Below are 19,177 nucleotides of genomic sequence, written 5' to 3'. Positions count from 1 at the left end.
CTACCCAAGATTTAAAGTCACCCGAATGTACAACTATGATTGGCCCTCCCATGAGACGAAGACAACAATGGTGTGAGAGAGAGGGGTGAGTCGAGATTCAAACTCTAGTCCACAGAGGTAGAGTTCAACACTCTACCTCTTGGCTATTCTCATGCCCCCTTTTTTTGTTTATGTAGAGTGAGTGTGGCCTTCACCCATAGAATCCTTTAATGGAAAATCATTTTTTGCACAATGGTATACAAAACCTCGAGTGAAGAATCCTTTAATTTTGCACAATAGTATACAAAACCTATACTTTAGCCTACCTACATATGTGGCACTGTCATTGAGACCTATATTTTAGCCTACCTACATATGTGGCACCGTCGTTCGAGACCGATTAAAGACGGAGAGTCAAATGCAATTATCTGTAGGTGAACATGGTTCCAGCCATGAGAGAGTGTGAGCGGAAGGAGAGATCAAGTCATGGTGACTTGGTACATAGACATGGATGGGTGGAAGAGAGAGAGAGAGAGAGAGAGAGAGAGAGAGAGAGAGAGAGAGAGAGAGAGAGAGAGAGAGAGAGAGAGAGAGAGAGAGAAATATCTAACAAACCACCCTTCAGAGTGAAGAAGGTGCCATCTACGAGAGAGACCGTGGTCCTTTAGACTGATGATACAAAAGAGCACAATGATACCAACACCTAAAACTCTCCTGTCAAGCCTGATACAAGAGCCTAACCCCCTCTGGCTCTAAGTAGAGATAAATGAAAAATGGACCTAAGCCTTTTATTGAAACAAGGCTATATCCAAAATATTCAGATTTTGGGGAACTTCCTAGGTAGAGAACCCATGACTTCCCAGGTAGAGAACCCTTGACTACAAAATATTGATATTTTGGGGGACATCCAGGTAGAGAACCCTTTACTCTTGTGTAGAGAACACTTACCCATCCAGGTAGAGAACCCTTTACTCTTGTGTAGAGAACACTTACCCATGACCCTTGGTGGCAACTTTGAACCTCTTGTGTGCCTTGCAAGGCTTACGCTGCTTACTGCGTGCTTTTGTGGCATGGTGTTCACACTCACTTTCGGGGACTATTGAAGGATAGGACACTATCAGTGGTGGTGTGCGTGCACACTAGTCAGGGCAATACCCTCTTAGCGCTTCCACGGACACAAATTGATGCATTCACACAGATCTTGAGATGCATCACACCACTAGTGGGGCACTTTAACATCATAGTTGTGCCAAGTTGACGACACGTAATGTCATAGTAGTGCATAGTTATTAACATTACATTATGGCATGCATACTCTTGTTATGCGCGCCATAGTTATCGCCTTGGGTGCTTGATCTATGAAGACAAACCCTTATTGATATGTTTCTAACATATAATAAGTTGTTTTTATGTCGTTAATTGAAGCATGGGATGCAATCAAAAGTTTTGATAAATGTATTGAAAGAAAAAACATAGGCGAGGGGAAAAAGCATGGAGATATATTGAGCCGTTGAATTAAGGTTAGTGATTCTGCAACCAAACAATGTGTGTTGTGTACTCCTCGCAAAAAATAATAAATAAATAAAATAAGCAAAATTGGTCGGCCTTTATACTCACTCGGGCGCTTAGTTAGGGTCTACTCCCTTTTGAAAAGCAGACGCGGCGCTGTGCAGAGTGAGTGAAAAACATGATGAAGCGACGAGGGCTGCAGTGCCTCTGTGTTGCAGCCCCGCGCCTGTCCGGACTCAGCGCGAGCAGGCCTTTGTCTACGGAGGCTCTCTCTGCTGCTGCAGCAGCACAAACACAGACGACAACAGCAGCAGAGACTGGCAGGCAGGATCAGACTGCAGACTCCTCGTTCTCAGTAGCAGCAACAGAGGGCCCGGACTCCACTAGCCCTCCGCATGAAGAATCCCATGGCTCTCACCAGCACCGCTTGTGGAGCGCTTTCAAAGCTGTCCTCACTGGATCGCTGATTGCAGGAACCGTAGCTTCCGCATATGTTTCCTACGGTTAGCATTCCTGTCCTTCATTATTATATCAAGTTCTAATTTTGTAGTGACCGTATATTTTAGTGCAGTGGCATTCATGACACTCATGACACAGTCTTCATCCATTGCTACTCATCTTTGCCAACTTTGTGCTTGTCCATGCACTAATGCTACATGAAGATTTCGGGATCGTTATCAATATCCTGGCCAGTGACATGGATATTGGTGACGATGATAATGAGAAATGACCCGTCGATATTACCTCATCAATATCGATGCTAGAGCTAGTGATGGTGACATTAATATTGGTGTTCTTGCCTTTATCGACGTGTTGATTCTGTCAGTATATGCAGCGGAGATGATAACCAAATCTGAGAACTCAAGAGCAAGTACAGTGCAGAAAATAGACAGTAAAGTGTAGTATATGCCCCGGATGTCAAATGATAATTATTTTTATGCATGAAAGTAATTCAACCATTCAAAAACAATCTTTACAAATTCATGAGTCATGAGAGGAACATAAGCAAGCCATTTATAGCAAAAGTATTTGAAAAATGCATCAAAAGTCATTGAGAAACATGTTGTGTTGTTGATTGATGGGGAGAAAAATAGAATTATAAGTGTGATGTAGATTATGTACCATGATGTAAAGAAAGATATGTCACTAGAGGCTTTTGAAGATGTGACAGTCCCGAATCTAGCCATACCTTAATCGTACAACTTAATCCAAGAAAACGTTAAAACTCACTTAATCATGCTATTTCTACATAGCAATAAAATCAATACGGCCCCAAACATGCAGTTGGCCTGCATCAGGGATAGCCGACAGGACACCAAAAGGCCACGACTTGCAGATGTGTACAGTCAGCCAACAGAAAGGTGTCGGCCAGCATCTGTGAAGTCCATGACTCATGCAAAATTACAAATGAGTCGGCCAGCTCCCAGAGTGTGAACACATGCAAAAAGATGCAGTCGGCCAGCAATTGGGTCCTCTTGCCATCACAAGGCAGCCTCCCAAGCCATGGAAAACTAGGAAAAAATGGAGAAAAAATATGGAGAGTGCGAAAAAATGAGAAAACACCTAATACGGGTGGGCACACTCACAACAAAGGCCCTGGTGTATATGTATAGACAGGAGATGACTTCTAACACCCCCTCTCAGCTCCTGGTTGTGAAACCATCCCCAGGGAGCTGGAGTGCCGCCGGAGCAACGCCTGAGATAGCGACTTCTCTTGAGAAAGGAGGAGTGAAATTAGGGTTCAAGGTAAAGAGTTGTGGCCTGGTAGCCAGGAGGTTCAAGTTAGAAGAAACAATGAGGCTGAGTATGCAAGCCTCAATTTGGGTCTAGAAGAGTGTAGATACATGAAGATGAGTAGATTGGTTATAAATGGGGACTCTCTATTGCTTATAAGGCCGGTACAGGAAACTCCAGAAATTACAGCAATAGAGAGAGCTGTTTTGTTGAATTTCAGTCATTGGGAGTGTCTAGGAGAGTGATTAGTATCCGGAAACACTCTTGGAAGCTTGAGAAACACCTTAGCAAGCTTGGGAAGGAGAAAGTGCAGAAAATGCAGCCCAACAGCCCTCATGAAGGAGGTACCAATCTCTAGAGAGAGGAGGAGTGAGGTGGTGAGTTGTCCAGTGTAGGTGGCAGGCAGGTGCTTTGTGGAGCAAGCTAGAGTGGACACATGGCTGGTTACTCTCTTTGTACAAAGGGGATAAGGTCTGGGCGGTGGACATTGGGTTATGTCCACCTTGGGACGTCAGTGTGTGTGAACACCGAGCTGGTCATAATTTATAAGTGAGTTTTGGTCGTCCAAAACTTAATGAAGTGTGTACACACTCACTTATAAATTAGTGCTAACTCCTAAGGCTAGGTTTATGACCAATACTTACCACCTGTCACATGCCACATAACCATGTCAGCAGAGAGTTTTACACGCACAGTTCGCGGGCGGGCGTCTCCTTATCTGGAACTACACATTGATCAAGCAAGCATGAAAACAGCATGTAATTTCAATTGCAAGCAAGCACATAAAGATGCTATGCAATGTAGCACTGGTATGGACAATCCCCATTCATGAGACTATACCAAAATAGACGTACTCCAGGCAAGTGCACGAGGTACCAGAGCCAATGGAACACCAAACCAACAAGCATTTCCAGGCATGTACACGGAGGCACAAGTCCCAACGGAAAAGCCAAGTCCACAGTATCACATGAGTGGAATCAATTCCTGGCATATACAACTGCCATGGACACCAGTCCAATGTACATACATGGTGAGAAAGCACGAGTGGACCAATTGGGTGGCCAAATGGTGACATCCTCCTTGGCTTCTAAAGAGTTGTCCGCAACTGAAAAGCATCCAAATATGTCTGAAGCACATGCGGGCAATCTCTGAAGAACTCTTCATCTACCCATTTAGCATCAATGGGAAGATAGTTCTTAAACTTGACAAGTTAACGCCTGACAACTTTGCCTGCAACAAGCTTGCGTTCCTTGTGATATACAATCTGTTCTGGCTGCAAGATCTCCTCAAGCTCATCCACTTCTGGTGGATCCTCAATGACTATCTCACTGGGCTTCGGCTCTACATACTTGCGAAGGAGACTCACGTGAAAAGCAGTGTGTATGTGCTAATGACAAGGTTATGCCAATCTGAAACCCACTTCATTGATCTTCTCGATTGTAACACGCGGAAGCTCGGGGAGTCTTCTTTCAGCCCTAAACACTCTTCGAAACCATCTGATGCAAAATGCAGATATAGAGAGAGTAGAGAGAGAGATATGGCTGGAAATTCAGCATATTCATATGGTACAAAAAGGTACCTAAATCTGCAGCCGTGGGCTGCCTTACATAAAAGGTGGTAACACACCAAAAATCTGTCTCCCTATGGGACTCCTAATGACCCATTCCCTAATGGAATGAATGAGTTCAATGATGAGCACACTGGCTTTTTCTATGTGTCTTAGACACTTGGTATGCTGGCCGACTGCTGGTCGGCTAGCCATTAATGCAGAAAATGCATTTTTAATATAGCCGACTGGTCCTCCTTCTAGCCGACTGGTCCTCCTCCTTGCGCCTGCTACTGCCCCTGTCCTCTGGTTCAGCGGACCTCTTCAGTGAGCAGCCTGCAGCCAGCAACCCTTTTCTTGCAGTCGACAGCCATCTGACCTTTAGCTTGCTCTCCATGCCTGTCCCCAGTCTACACTGCCAAAAGTGCTCTGTGCTCTATCATCCTGGTTTTCTACCTGGTTCATACTCTTTATCTGGCTGCCTCTTCTGGATCTAGCCCTGAGAATGTCCATGGCATCTATGATGCACAGGACATCCCCGCTGCTAAACTTGATGACCGGATTCCAACCTGCTCTTGGATGACTGTCATCATCCCAATCCTGTCCTCCGAAGTCCCTCTGTCATCATCCATCCCTGGCAACCCTTTTTCTCTGAAAACCCGACCTGTTCTCCAAACCACTCTGTCTTTGACGAAGATCTATGCATCTGGTTTTCGTCTAGTCCACAATCCGTTCTTGCCCTGACTCTGAACACCGTCTTGGTCTTCTTTCCTGAGAAATGAGTCTGGCACCCTCACATCACCCTTGGAGGATCAACCTCCCTTGGGACTGTTGCTTGAGAACCTATCTGGCTCACAGGACTGCCATCCCCTCTGGCACTGTGGAACACCACCAACAAACCTCTTGGGAGTTCTTCCTGATCTGTGTTCTTGCCTTGGGCTTTGAATCCGTGTACTTTCCTGTACCTTGGACCTGTACACCATCATCTGGGACTTATATTCATATGGTACAAAAAGGTCCTAAATCTGCAGCCATGGGCTGCCTTACATAAAAGGTGGTAACACACCAAAAATCTGTCCCCCTATGGGACTCCTAATGACCCATTCCCTAATGGAATGAATGAGTTCAATGATGAGCACACTGGCTTTTTATATGTGTCTTAGACACTTGGTATGCTGGCCGACTGCTGGTTGGCCAGCCATTAATGTAGAAAATGCGTTTTTAATACAGCCGACTGGTCGTCCTTCTTGCGCCTGCTCTGCTGCCCCTGTCCTCTGGTTCAGCCGACCTCTTCAGTGAGCAGCCGACAGCCTTGTGTGCAGCCAGCAACCCTTTTCCTGCAGCCGACAGCCATCTGACCTTCAGCTTGCTCTCCACGCCTGTTCCCAGTCTACACTGCCAAAAGTGCTCTGTGCTCTATCATCTTGGTTTTCTACCTGGTTCATTCTCTTTATCTGGCTGCATCTTTTGGATCTAGCCCTGAGAATGTCCATGGCATCTATGATGCACATGACATCGATCACTCGAAAAGGCCCATAGTAGCTGGTTGCAAGCTTAGGATATGCACCCTCTTTGCTAGGCCTCTTTGCAAGTCTTGCTTTCTCAAATTTCAGCAATACCCGATCATTCTCTTTAACATCCAATTGCCTTCTATGCTTGTCGGCAACCTTTTTATGCTTGTCTTGTGACCTTGCAATGGTTGTCCGCACTTGAGCAAAAGCAATATCCAAGTCTCTTACATACTCATCAGTTGCAAATATCTCATCCTTTGTGCGAAGGATGGGTGGCAAAACCACCTTACCATAGACAATCTCAAACGGGGCCTTCCCCGTAGATGCATGCACCGTGTTGTATGCAAATTCCACAAGCGGTAAGTACTTCTCCCAAGAAGACTTTGATCCACCACATTAACATCTCAAGAAATCCAACACGGCTGAATTTGCAGCCTCACTTTGCCCATCCGTTTGAGGGTGATAAGCTGATGAAAGTCCAATTTGGTGCCCATATTATCAAATAAGGCCCGCCAAAAGAGACTTGTAGTCCTGGGATCTCTATCCCCCACAATGGACTCCGTCATTCCATGATGCTTGAACACTTGTGCAAGATATATTTTAACCATATGCTCAGCTTTGATGGTCTTTTTGACCGGCAAGAAGTGAGCTTGCTTGCTAAACCTGTCCACAATTGTCCAAATTGCATCATTACCCTGTTGGGTCCGTGGCAAGTCATCCATTGTAATACTTTCCCATGGCTGTGTGGGAATAGGTAATGGCTGATGCAAACTTGGTGCCTTTTGCCTATCAAATTTCACCTTTTGACAGGTGATACATGCATGTACATGTGCCTCTATGTCCTTCCGCATACTTGGCCAAAAGAAATACCGCTCAATCATGTGCGTAGTAGACATTATGCCTCTATGACCAGCATATGGAGGAGCCTGGCACTCATCCAAAATCTTTTGCCTCATGTTAGTGCCTCATGTTAGACACCATACATAGGCAATTATCTTTCATGAGATAACCCTCTTTGATCACATACGAGGCATGTGCATGACTAGCCATCAAATCAGTCCAAATAGTGGCAAAATCAACATCCGTATGATACAAATCACGCATGGCAGACAAGTCCCCATGAGAGGCAACCGAGATAGCTGCTACATACGGCTTTCATGACAATGCATCGGACACTACATTCTTCTTTCCTGGGGTGTGCAAGATTTGAAAATGAAACATAGAGAGGAAGTTGGCCATTCTCATATGCTTCTCTGACAGCTTAGTTTGGGGGCTTGGTTAGCATCTCCAACATTCATTGTATGGCTGTTCATAATGTTCTAAGTGTAGAGATAGCTAGTGTTCACGGTGATTGTCTCTCATGATGGAAGTGAAAGAGAACCGTATGCTCTGATACCAATGTAACTTGGTTAAACACAATGCTAATCAACACTTAAATACACTAAGATTTGATGGACACTTGTTCAAATACAAGAAGTAATTTGTTGAATTGACAAGAGACACACAATGAGCCGAAACGGCCGACTCCTCCCTCAAATAAAGTATATTGATATTGGGAGAATCAAGTACATAGTGTCATGGGCATTTCTGACCAGATTTCCATACCAATGCATATGAATACAGTATTGCAAACAAGTGGTTGCCGATGTAGACTTGCAATCCACACTACTCTCTCAAGTGTCCATGTTTCCTACCATCTGCTCTCTATTGTTTCACCAACACATGGTAGCAACAATCTGCAAGAGTGCACATAGGATGAGAGAACACTACACAGGGTATGTGATCTTGAAACTTGGTTCCTCCCTCGTGCTACTTGCTTCCATAATTAAGCATAAAAGCTTACCAATTGCAAGTAGAGTCAATGACAGCGGAAGTCTTCGCGATGGAAGTCCTTGGAGTGATGAGATCTTCGATTTGTCGCATTTCTTCGCGAGACAAAAGTCTTCAAGATGATGAAGGGAACCTTGGGAAAGCTTCCCCTATGGTTCAACTTGAGAAAGGAGGGCTGAAATTAGGGTTTTCAGTAAAAAGACTAGAAATTACAGCAATAAAGAGAGCTGTTTTGCTGAATTTCAGTCATGGGATGTCAAATCCCCATAGGATCTCCTCGTAGAACGCTCTTGGTACAAGACTTGAAACCTGCAAACAAACCAAACAAACATGAAGGGGGTGCAGGCATGACTCACCTCCCAATCTTGACAGCTGTGGGCAAGCCCATAAGTCTTGGCTGTCCCCACCGAGCCACGAGCTGAGCTAACTAGATGGACGTATCGACCAATCTCTACCTCGTGACGTCCCATACCGCCATGAAGCTACGCTCGCGGGCCTCGAGACTGCTGCCGGTCTCGGTTGCATAAAGCAGGTGCACGTCTGCACTAGATCGAGGCTCCTGACCATAGAGCTCTCACAAAAGACGCGCGAGACTCTATGAACTAATGACTAACCTTGGCCACCCTTTTATAGGCTCTTGGCCGGTCATCGGGCGTCCACACTTGGGTGCCTGTCCGTTAGTCTATCCCTAACTCAGCTCGCCAATCAGCCTGCCTAGCTCCAAGCTTCCCTAACCTCGAAGCTAGTCTTGTGTACGTGTAGCACCCGATAGATACACATTGTGCACATGACATACTCCCCTTCCTCTAAGAGCTCACTCCTAAGCTCACTAAAAAGCCAGGGTAATCTCTCTGAAGAGTAGTCAATGTCTCCCATGTAGCGTCCTCCTCAACACGATCCTTCCACTTGATCTTGTTTTCCGTGATAAGCGTATTATCAATGGCCTTCCTTACCATCTCTGCGGTAAAGAAAGTACATGTCTGTGGGCATGGTGCTGGCGGGTCAGGAAAAGGTGTCTGTCCAGGAACTGTATATAGAGATGCTGCATAACTACCCCAGACCTCTGTAGAAGTGATGGCCAAAGCAGGGGAGGACTCATGAAACAAACGCCAAGCCTCCCTTGAATCCTGGCTCAAGAACAGCTGGTATAATTCCTGCTCTAGCTGAGCAAGGAAAGCCCGCTTCTTCCTTCGCACAAGGCGCCGGAAGGCAATATGTGACTGTCGGTGAGTAGTGACTCCCAAAGCAGCCTCCCGCTGCAGTCGGGCTCTCGTCTCTCTGCACTCCTCATCATACCAGCTGTTCTGGGGCATACACCCAGAACGCTGTCTTTGTCCAGGTTGAGTATGTGGAGATGCATCTCTCGTTGCATCCTGTAAAGTCTCTGTCAGTATATGGGTCAGCTCCTCCAAAGGTCTCCCTGGCTCCTCTGTGTACAGACGTCTATAAATCCCATCTCTGTAGACAGCATCAGTCTCTGAAGTAAAAGTATATCGAGTGTGATCTGCCCCTCGTGTCCTCTGAGCTGTGGTAAAGTGAAAAGAGATGGTCAATGTCAACAATGCATGTCCACTACTACCCCAATAGGCCGAGATCCAACTGTGAAGTCCTCAATGCATGAAACAAAGCTCGGCATAGCCATAACATAATCCACTGTGCTAGCACCATGTCTATGTGGAAAGCAAGTAAAACCAGCTGCTGACGGAAACCTCTGCAAGCTATTAAGTATGGCCAACCCATGTGCAGTCCCCATATCTACCAAATATCTCCCATACTCTGTGCACTCCACATCCTGTGAGCGTCTGTCTAATCCCATATCCAGTGTCCAGCTCTCTCAGCATCTCCTCTGAGGTATCATAAAAGGCTGTCTGGCGGTTGCCCGTTCGGCATTAAAGTCCCCTAACAGGATGATGTCTCCATCCCTAGAGAACTCCCATATGTCATCATCTAGCACACAGAAAGGAGTTTGCCCTCTAGGTGCTGCATATGTCGATGTACTAGGAGCAAAATAGCATATGGCAATATACAGGAATGTGCCTGTGTCGGCCCTCAGTCTCACCCACATATATCTGGCCTGATCATCTCTCCGAACGATGTGTAGAAGCGGTTGCAGCTCCTCCTTGAAAAGAACTGCCACCCTCCCTGATCCTCTACTACTATGTACCGATCTCGTCCCTACTCTGCAAGCTGTCTCCCATCTGTATCCTGTCACCTGTGGCATCATCTAACCAGGGGCTTGGTGAGTCTCCGAGTAGAAGACTATATCTCTATCTCTAAAGCTGTCCTCAAAGGCACCTACATCAAGTCTGAGGGATCCATTGCAGTTCCAGGCTGCCAGCTTTAATTTGGTCCCATAGGTCTCGCACCGTCATGTAGAGCGTCGCTCCACGATGACCACCCTCCCTTCTCTATAAAATGCTATCTTTCCCTTTTCTTTTGCCGCCCTAATCTCTGGCATGACTTCCTTCATATGTGCAAGCTGTGAAAGAGTAAGATCGTCACCAAGAAAAATGCTTGTATTCTTTAAAGTGGGTCGCCTCTTCAAGAACTCCTTCTTCGCTTCGATAGAGGGGAAGCGAAGTATGAGAGCTCTTTCCTTTGATGTTTCCCCGTTGCCTCCGCTTTTTTTGCCCACTCTCCAGGCTTTTGCGTGTGCCGGACTGTCAATCCCCATCAACCCTATCTTGGGTTTTTATAGCCCTTATATGCTCTGGTCGGCTGCCTCTTCAGAGGTCGGTCTGTTTGCTGAAACCCCACGACTTGGTCAAGTAGCATTTAAATGCTCTTTTAACCCTCATTTTCACGCTGTGCTGCCCTGGTCACCCCGCGTATGCTGCTGGGTAGTGCCCGGGTCTGGCTGTTTGGTGCTGGACAGCCTTTTGGCCTGGCCGACTGGGTGCTGGGCAGCACTCAGGCCTGGCCGACTGGCTAGGCTGGCTCATAGGCCAGTCTGCTGCCTGGCCAAGCCCCCTTGGGCTGGCCGACAGCCTGCCCAGCCCCTTCTTAGGCTGGTGGGCAAGGCATGGGGCTTTCCTAGCCCCTCTTGGGTAGCCTAAGCATACCCAATGCCCACATGGAGAGCATCATACTCTCTTTTGGGGTAGCCCTATGGGCTGGATCCCATCCTACATGCAATCCTACATGTTTCTACAAACGCCTAGTGTCCACAAACTCAACAGGTAGACATCATTCTAGAGGGAGACTCACAGTAGGGATTGGCACTGCATCATGTGCAGGACAATGCACACTTGACCTTGGACGAGTGGAACTTTGGCTGACTCATCCCGGATTGGGCTCACATAGGACCAGTTTCCACTCTAGGTCCTGCACCTTCTTGTTCAGATATGTCCTCGTGGCATCCAAGTGTGAGATGAACGTGACAAAAACGTTGCATAAAGGTCATTTTCAGCAAGTTGTGAGCATATAAAAACAGGTCAACATCATGTATGCTTGGTGTACAAGAAGTCATCTTCCACATTCAGCCATCAATCCCACATCCTGTCAGTAGACCTGGGTGTGCATATTGGCTCTCGAAGTGGCTTCCAAGTTGTCCATAGACCGCTTGATGATCTGGCCAACGTTTGGTCTACCTTGTCCTTGCATTTGGCATTCAACAGTCGACCATCGCCTAGTAAGTTTTTTGGTAAAGTCTGCATTGTAAAAGAGCAATAAAGCAATTACTCTTGCTTACACAAGAGGGGGCCCATGCCATGTCTATGATGAAATCTTTTCTCCCACGCCACGTATGACTACCATTAGGTGTATCATCGCATTGGCAGCACACCATGGTTGGCATGTACTTCAATTGGATATCAAGATTGCCTTCTTGGGGACGGTGATTTACATCAAGAGGTATATGTATCTCAACTTGGTGTCCCATGATCGTCAGTGGAGAGAGTGCTGGGGCTGGTGATGAAGCAATGATTGTTTCCATTGGGTTGGAGAAATGTTGGATTAAGCGCCGCTTGGAGAAGTCACTGGTCAAGTGCTGCCGAGGGCGAGGAGTACTAGAGGTGATGGAGACTTATCCCATCTATTGGCAGACGAAACACCGCTTGGGAAACCTAAGAGCTCGATTGTCTCCATGAATAGCGAACTGTCCAGATGAGGGATTAAGAGGTGCTGTGGAAGGTTCTCTAGGGAAGAGAGGAGCACACAAAGGGATGGGAGACCAGCCACTTGGGCTACGATTGCCGCTGTTGTCGGAGGGGTCTCCAATACTAGACCCCAAGTGTGCCCAATCATTGGGAGAAGCCCATGGTACTCGTATTGGAGGCCTGGTAACCGGGAAGACCGTCGCGGCAGCCAGCAAGTTGCAATCTGGCAAGAACTTACGTCACCATCGAGCGAATTACGCGTGTGTGCTGCATACGCAATGAGGCTCGTCTGCAGGTTGCAGTTTAACTCAATCCGGGTATAATATTTCCTTAGAACTGGATATCAGAAATGTGACCCTTCCTACCACTGAGAGCGGCTTGCAGAAGATCCTGAATCTAGCCCCAAGCTGTCTTGCTTGCAACAAACATGCAGATCAGAGTGGTGACTGTCAAGAAGGCTACTGAAGACGATGAGAGCTGGAGGTCGCATCCAAAAAAAGGGCATTTGAGGGTGGCCTCGGTCTTGAAGTAGGCTGAGCAGCTGAAAAGGAGTCTTCAGGGGGGGGGAGGGGGGACCAGGCGCAGCTTTTAAATGCTGAATGAAGAGCACATGCAGGCAGGCAGAAACCGAGATGAAAGAGGGTTGGAGGTGGAGGGAGCAGCCAAGAATGGAACAGGGCGAGGAGGGGAAAAAAGGAAGGCAGACTGGAGGAGTAAGGTTAGCACAAGAAAAAGGGGGGGGAGGGGGGGGGGTGTTGGATTTTTTTGGGGTGCTACACGGGGTAGCTAAAGAGAGCACCAGTCTCGTGAGTTTTCAAGAAAAAAAAAATCCTTCTCTGAAGGATTGTACAAAAGCTATCTCCATGGCACAAGCACACCTTGAGTTTGTCACGTTCACTCCTAGTCTCCTTGTAGCCCCCCTACATGAACCCTCAAGCTTGATGCAGGGCCATCTCTATGTTTATGTATAACCTTAATAATAAATCCAACCACAGTATGGCCATAACACTTCCATTCATTGAGATATTTTGCTAAAATTCTGTATCAAAGGACATGGTTTACGAACTCATAATGACCTTCAGTTCATATTCAGAAGCATTGACACTACGCGCAAACCCGGGTTACACATGACAAACACGGACCTTGGAAGTCAGAGGCAGAACATACTCACAAATCTCTTTGGATAATCTTGCATCACTCATGTCAAGTAAAATCAAGTTTCTTGTCCTTGCCTTTTTCAAAGACGATTATATACTTTTGTGCAGCTTTTATTGTGTCAATTATATTCTCTAAAATGCATTGACAAAAGAAGTTAATATTCTAAATGCTTTCTTCCTAAACTTTTTTTTTTCACAATCTCTGTTTTGAATGAGGATTTGTGTTTGTAGCATTTACTTCTGAGCAAATTGGAAAAAAAGTTGCTGCTCTGCGGATGTCAGCGGAAGCCAATGATTCAGAAAACAACAACCTCTTACAAGTAATTCTTGAAGCAATTGTAGCTATAGGAATATGTTATATTGCTAAGGGTCTTAGGCGCTTATGCATGCATGAAGGCGGGTAGACGGGTCAAAGGGTAGGGCTTTTGGGTAAGACTTAAGTAGAGGGGTCAAAGGGTTTGGTTGGAGTTAAGAGGGTAGACGGGCCAAAGGGTGGTTTTTGTCGGGTAGGGGTGGAGGTAGGGGGTAGTTGGGTTGAAGGGTAGGACGTTTTGGGGGTAAGGGGTTATTATAGAACTTAATTTTGTCAGTTTCTAGCATACTGTTTTTTTTTAAAGTTTCGTAGGATCATAAGTTTAAAAAACAATCTTAGCACTTGTGTCTCTGAGACATCTAACAATGATTCTGTTCACTGTATTTATGGTTTGACAGAGTGTTCAAAATGTTTTGTATTCAACCACCATGAAGGGTATGCATATTATTCTTCTTGCTTGTTTTTTTAAAATAAAAATTTTCTTTTTTATTTTTTCAAGTGGTGTCAGGGTATTAAACTTGCATCAGCGTAGCGTATTCTTGGGGGGCTCTCATGCCCTTTCTCCAGGAATACCGGCCTGGAAAGATGAATGTAGCCTGCAGATGCCTATTCAATGGATATTCCTCTCTTGTTGTAATATGCATCTGGTTGGGACTAGTAAAGCTCGGTTGAGGTAGTTTTGTGCACATGGAGCCCTGTTGTTGTGACACATGCCTGGCTTAGATTCATCAGTCATGTCACATGTATGGCTTAGACCCATGACACATGACTCAATTAACAGTTCAACTACATATTGGTATCCATCCCTTTCGAAGGCTGCTAAGATCACCTTGCAATAGTCAGGACCAAATTCGTGCAGTGACATATGCTAACTCCCATGTATTGTGCATTCTGTGGGTTCTGATAGGCCCTCAGTGCTGTATCGTACACGCCACTGGGAATTGGCGAGGAGATTTCACTGTCTTACCTGATTGATTGCGTATTGTGATTTAAGTTGCCGTAAAAGCAGATTGTGATTGGAGATATTGTCAGTGAGAGCATAAAGCCATATTGCCACCCTGCTAGGTTAGGTAGCCTCTGGTGTTGAAGGGGACTCTGCGAGGCTGGCCATAGTTGCCCAAGGCTTCAGTGTTAAACTCAAGCTGGAACTGCATGCAGCCAATGTATAGTAAACATATAGTAGCCTGTTATTATGAGACCCTATCATGACCGTGCATCCCGGATCTTGCCTGCACAACTCCGGGCAGGGAATGTGTTGTATCCAGCCTTGGATATGGGCATAGCAAGACGATGTCAAAATTGAGCAGTGTAAAGGTGTACCTGAAGCAGAACTTTTGTTACTGCAGCTGTAGCGGGTGTTGCTGGACTTTACCTGGAGACGCGGAAGTCCATTGAGGATCAAGTCAGGGTGAGTTGTCCATATATTCAAGATATTGCAACAGGCTTCATGAATACGAGAGGAAATGCAGTAGCTCTGTGCAATTAACTTTAATTCTACACCATTTTGTAGGGTTTTACAGCACCTGCATCAGATAAGCTTTTACCGGATCTTCTTCCACAAGAGAGACATGTCTTTACTTTGGTTTTAGATCTGAATGAGACGTTGGTGTACTCGGATTGGACGGTATGCTCTCTTATTTGGTTTTATTGGAATGTGAGTGTGTTAAAGGATTCTAATTAGTCTGAAGGTTCTGTAGAGAGACCGGGGATGGCGAACTTTCAAACGTCCTGGAGCTGAGGCGTTTCTTGAGCATCTAGCACAGTACTACGAGCTGGTGGTGTACACCGATCAGTTGCCCTTTGTGAGTGTTTACCAACTTGGATGGCATGGGAATTCTCGTACCAATTCTGCCTATCTTGTACTACATGTTCTCAAGGCTTTTGTTGTGGCCTTTTATTCAGTCGGTTGATCCAATCCTTGAGAAATTGGACCAGAAAGGGTGCATTCGGTATCGTCTCTCACGGGAAGCGACCCAATACGTTCATGGCAAGCACTACAAAGTAAGCCTGTTTTTTCATTATAGACACTGCAAGCCTTCATTCTACAGCATTTCAGCAGTCAGAAGTCTTTTGTATTATGTTCTCACCCCGCTATCAAGCATTATTTGATTCTCGGTATGTTTGCATGTATCGTGATGTAATGCATACATATCGGTATGTTTGTATGTATCGTGATGTAATGCATGTATGTATGCATTCTGGTGTAACACTAATTGGGGACCAGGATAGTTGCCTTGTCATGATTTCCAAGTTTAGCTGTTTAAAAAAGCATTCAAACGCTCTAGCAGAAGGAAACACGACATTCTGACCTTCTAACATTAATTTATGTATGTATCTTATGTCTGTGTGTATGTATATAGGCTTGCATGCATGCATATATGTAACTTCTTTCTCCAAGCTAACATTAATCGGGGCACTTGCCTTGTTGTTTGTAGTTTTGTTCTCCATCTTTATTTGTTCAAATTCTAAACCTCTCAGTATTTGTTCATGGAGAAATTGTTCTCTTTTGCAGGATTTATCAAAGCTAAATAGAGATCCTACACGTGTCATGTTCTTGAGTGCCCATGCAAAGGAAACATGTCTGCAGCCTGAGAATGCAATAACTGTGAAGCCTTGGAAACTTGAAACGGATGATACAATGCTTTTAGACCTCCTGCCATTCTTTGAATGTAAGCACATGACACCATCTTTACACTTTTCTGCTTGCCTCATCTAAATGAAGAAAAGCGTTCTGGTTCTAATGCTGCCTACTCTGTGCACAGATGTCGCTCGCTATCGCCCAGCAGACATTAGACCTGTACTGGCCTCATACAGTGGGTATGATATACCGTCCGAGTTTCTTGTACGAACGAAAGATTATCAAAGGCAAGAACCTTCTGGATGGCCCTTGAGCCAGTTCATGGTCTGCAGCATAGTTTCATGTGAATCATTATGAGGTCGCTAATGGCATTGCTGTTTGACTGTAGGAAAATGCGGGAGCTGAAGTCTCAGAACCCTTTTTTTAAAAGCTCTCGATCCAGCTAGTAGCTTACTTTATGGGCAAACACCGGTATGCTTTTCCTTAACATTTTTGTTTGTTTGTAGTGATGGGCATTGGGGATCCAGTATGAGGCTTGTAGCTCCTTGTCTGTATAGATTCTAGGTACATTGTTTAAATGGTATACTCATAGTAATCCTGGGGAGTTGAAGGCACAGAAATGTGTCTTAGTATTAGGTGAAGAACATCAACAGGGTCGGATGCTGTACTAAAAGAGTTAACTTTATTCTGTATAATTAAGCATTTCTTGGCCATATCAAGGTTGAAACATTTCTCCTGTGACAGGGCAATATAGGTTATAGACAATTTACTGTTTGTATTGGTGTATCTCAATATTGTGAAGTGTGGGACTCTTTCCTGTCACAAGTTCTCGGACAGAAATCTGATAAGCAATGGTAGACTAAATTCAAGATGATTTTTGACACCAAATATCATGCCAGAACAAGCTAGTTATTTAGTTCAAGTTAGTTTGCAGAGTGGATTGAATGCCTCTTTGTATGGCATTGGATTCACATCTACATCAAGTTTTGTGATTAGGGTTTGTGCAACCATGAATGCAACAATGCATCTGTGGATTTCGTGATATACAAAGGCTACTTTTGCTCCAGAGTGCACCCATTGAGACTGGAGTCACATGGAGATTTTTAGGCCATAACATTGTGGGGCAAAAAAATCACATCAAAAAATTTTACAGTACCTTTTCAATGCTTATCACTACTAGGACAGTTTGTTGATTTCAATCACTACTAGGACAGTTTGTTGATTTCAAACTATTTAAGAACATAATATTAGCTGTGAACATGCTTTGTAATACATGGCATGCAGCTTGCTTACTTTTTATGTCGTGCTTTACAAGTATGAAATTATTTTTATTTTGGAATTCTAATGTCCTAATTTGCGATATCTGAAATATAGGTCTACATTGAGACACTATGTTATCTTCACTCTACATGCATAGTCTTTCAGATTGCATTCTTGGATCACACTGACGACAAATATGTTGGGAAAGCTGGAATAGCATCATTCATTATATGTGCTTGAATACATTGTTGTGAAAACAAGGGAAGTAGCATGGAGCTCTCATTTGGCCAAACTCTCATTTGGAGGGAAGTCTAGTCTCACGAGTCCTCACATTGTGTAAGGTCTCAACTATGTGTATCCACGTCATAAGCACCCTTGGTGCGACTAATGAGAGAGAGAGAGAGAACCCCATGGGTCTATATGATGCCATGAGTGATTAAATGAGACCTTGCTTTGACACCATGGCATGCTTTCATAAGAGGCATGACATTCTCTTTGCCATAAGGCTTGTATTGGCTGAGGCGAGCATTACCATTAGTTGCTCATGGCTAGCTTACCTCATCGGTCATATGCTGATATCACATGTATATACACTAGTGATAATTGTTTTTCATTTACTTTCTCCATGACTCAGCATACCAGCCTCTTGGATTTGTATTTGTCGATTGATTCTACAGTTGCCAGGCCCTCCAATCGATTGGACTGCACTTCAAATTACCGATTAGAGTAATAGTCCGATTCCAATCAGCCGACCCATCATGTCCCATCGTCCGATTTCTCATTAAATTGGAGATTCTACTTCTAATCGGCGACGACTCTACTTGCTAACCGGCCAATTTCCTCATGTCGATTGTTGATTGGCTCTTGTGACTGTTGATTCTTTGGTTGGCAAGTGTAAAAGCTTCGACCAAAAAAAAATCTAAATTTCCCTTGGTAAATTTTTTCTTCATTGATAAAAACTCCACTGCATCCACGAAAATTTGGATCCTAGAATCCATTCTATTGACAAAGTCGAATCTAAAATTCACTCCATCATTCTAGAATCCAGATTTCCATCAACCGAGAGAAATTTTTTTGTCCATAGTTGGACGAAAATTAGAATTCTAGAATCCACACCATCGTGAAAGTGGTTCTAGAATCCAAATTTTCATCCATATTTGGATTCTAGAATCTACCCTTGTCAATAAAGTGATCCTATAATCCCCTCCGTTGATGGAGTAGAATTTGAAATCTGAATTCTTCCAAAAAAAAAAAGTCATTTGACTGATTTAGTTGCCGTTTTTCATAACTTGTTGAGGTGTTTTACAAATTAAGCATTGTCTTGTGAACGCTATAACTCACAATCTAACCATTAGATTGAGGTGAAGTTAAAAGACAAAAACTCAATGGCATCTTATGTCTGACCATTGGTGGGATTGTCATGTTTTTATTAAGATCTAGGTATGTCTTAATTTTTATTAGGCTACTTTTATGGCCTAAAATTTGAGGACTACGTAAACCTCTACCTATAATAACATCAAAATTTGTTTTAAATTGTCTATTGACTCAACTTTGTGTGAAAAAATGGTTGTTTCTTAGGTCAGGGACTAGTTTCTTCTAAGAGGGTTTCATCAAATTCTTTTCCATCTAGAAGAAACATTAGCTCTTTCATTTATCATTTTGG

The 19,177-nt window shown here is 44.5% G+C and overlaps 1 protein-coding gene across 3 annotated transcripts; it reads left to right on the top strand.

Moving 5' to 3' along the window:
* The first annotated feature begins 1,593 nt into the window (after positions 1–1,593).
* On the top strand, positions 1,594–17,647 carry LOC147618290 (mitochondrial import inner membrane translocase subunit TIM50-like). 3 transcript variants are annotated; one of them, XM_086774751.1, is made up of 11 exons: positions 1,609–1,991; positions 13,595–13,683; positions 14,075–14,111; positions 15,023–15,084; positions 15,187–15,300; positions 15,374–15,478; positions 15,579–15,677; positions 16,189–16,345; positions 16,439–16,541; positions 16,643–16,725; positions 17,629–17,647. In XM_086774751.1, the coding sequence occupies exons 1-10, from the start codon at positions 1,667–1,669 to the stop codon at positions 16,698–16,700; spliced, it is 1,149 nt and encodes a 382-aa protein (XP_086630877.1). In that variant the 5' UTR covers positions 1,609–1,666; the 3' UTR covers positions 16,701–16,725; positions 17,629–17,647. The 3 variants fall into 3 exon arrangements, with proteins under 3 accessions (XP_086630875.1, XP_086630877.1, XP_086630876.1); XM_086774750.1 differs by lacking the exon at positions 17,629–17,647 and adding an exon at positions 16,999–17,139; XM_086774749.1 differs by lacking the exon at positions 17,629–17,647 and having other exon boundaries at positions 1,594–1,991; positions 16,643–17,139.
* Positions 17,648–19,177: the final 1,530 nt, after the last annotated feature.

Source organism: Cibotium barometz, chromosome 35, assembly GCF_041138505.1.
Source record: "Cibotium barometz isolate CiBa-2024 chromosome 35, ASM4113850v1, whole genome shotgun sequence".
NCBI classification, from domain to species: domain Eukaryota; kingdom Viridiplantae; phylum Streptophyta; class Polypodiopsida; order Cyatheales; family Cibotiaceae; genus Cibotium; species Cibotium barometz.
This window is presented reverse-complemented; position numbering and strand designations above follow the sequence as displayed.

Bases quoted from the DNA above. Each gene is read 5' to 3' on its own strand.
- LOC147618290 (XM_086774751.1), top strand. From the start codon at position 1,667: ATGATGAAGCGACGAGGGCTGCAGTGCCTCTGTGTTGCAGCCCCGCGC. The intron at 1,992-13,594 runs GTTAGCATTCCT...TTGTGTTTGTAG, and splicing joins TTCCGCATATGTTTCCTACG to CATTTACTTCTGAGCAAATT. The intron at 16,542-16,642 runs GCAAGAACCTTC...GTTTGACTGTAG, and splicing joins CGAACGAAAGATTATCAAAG to GAAAATGCGGGAGCTGAAGT.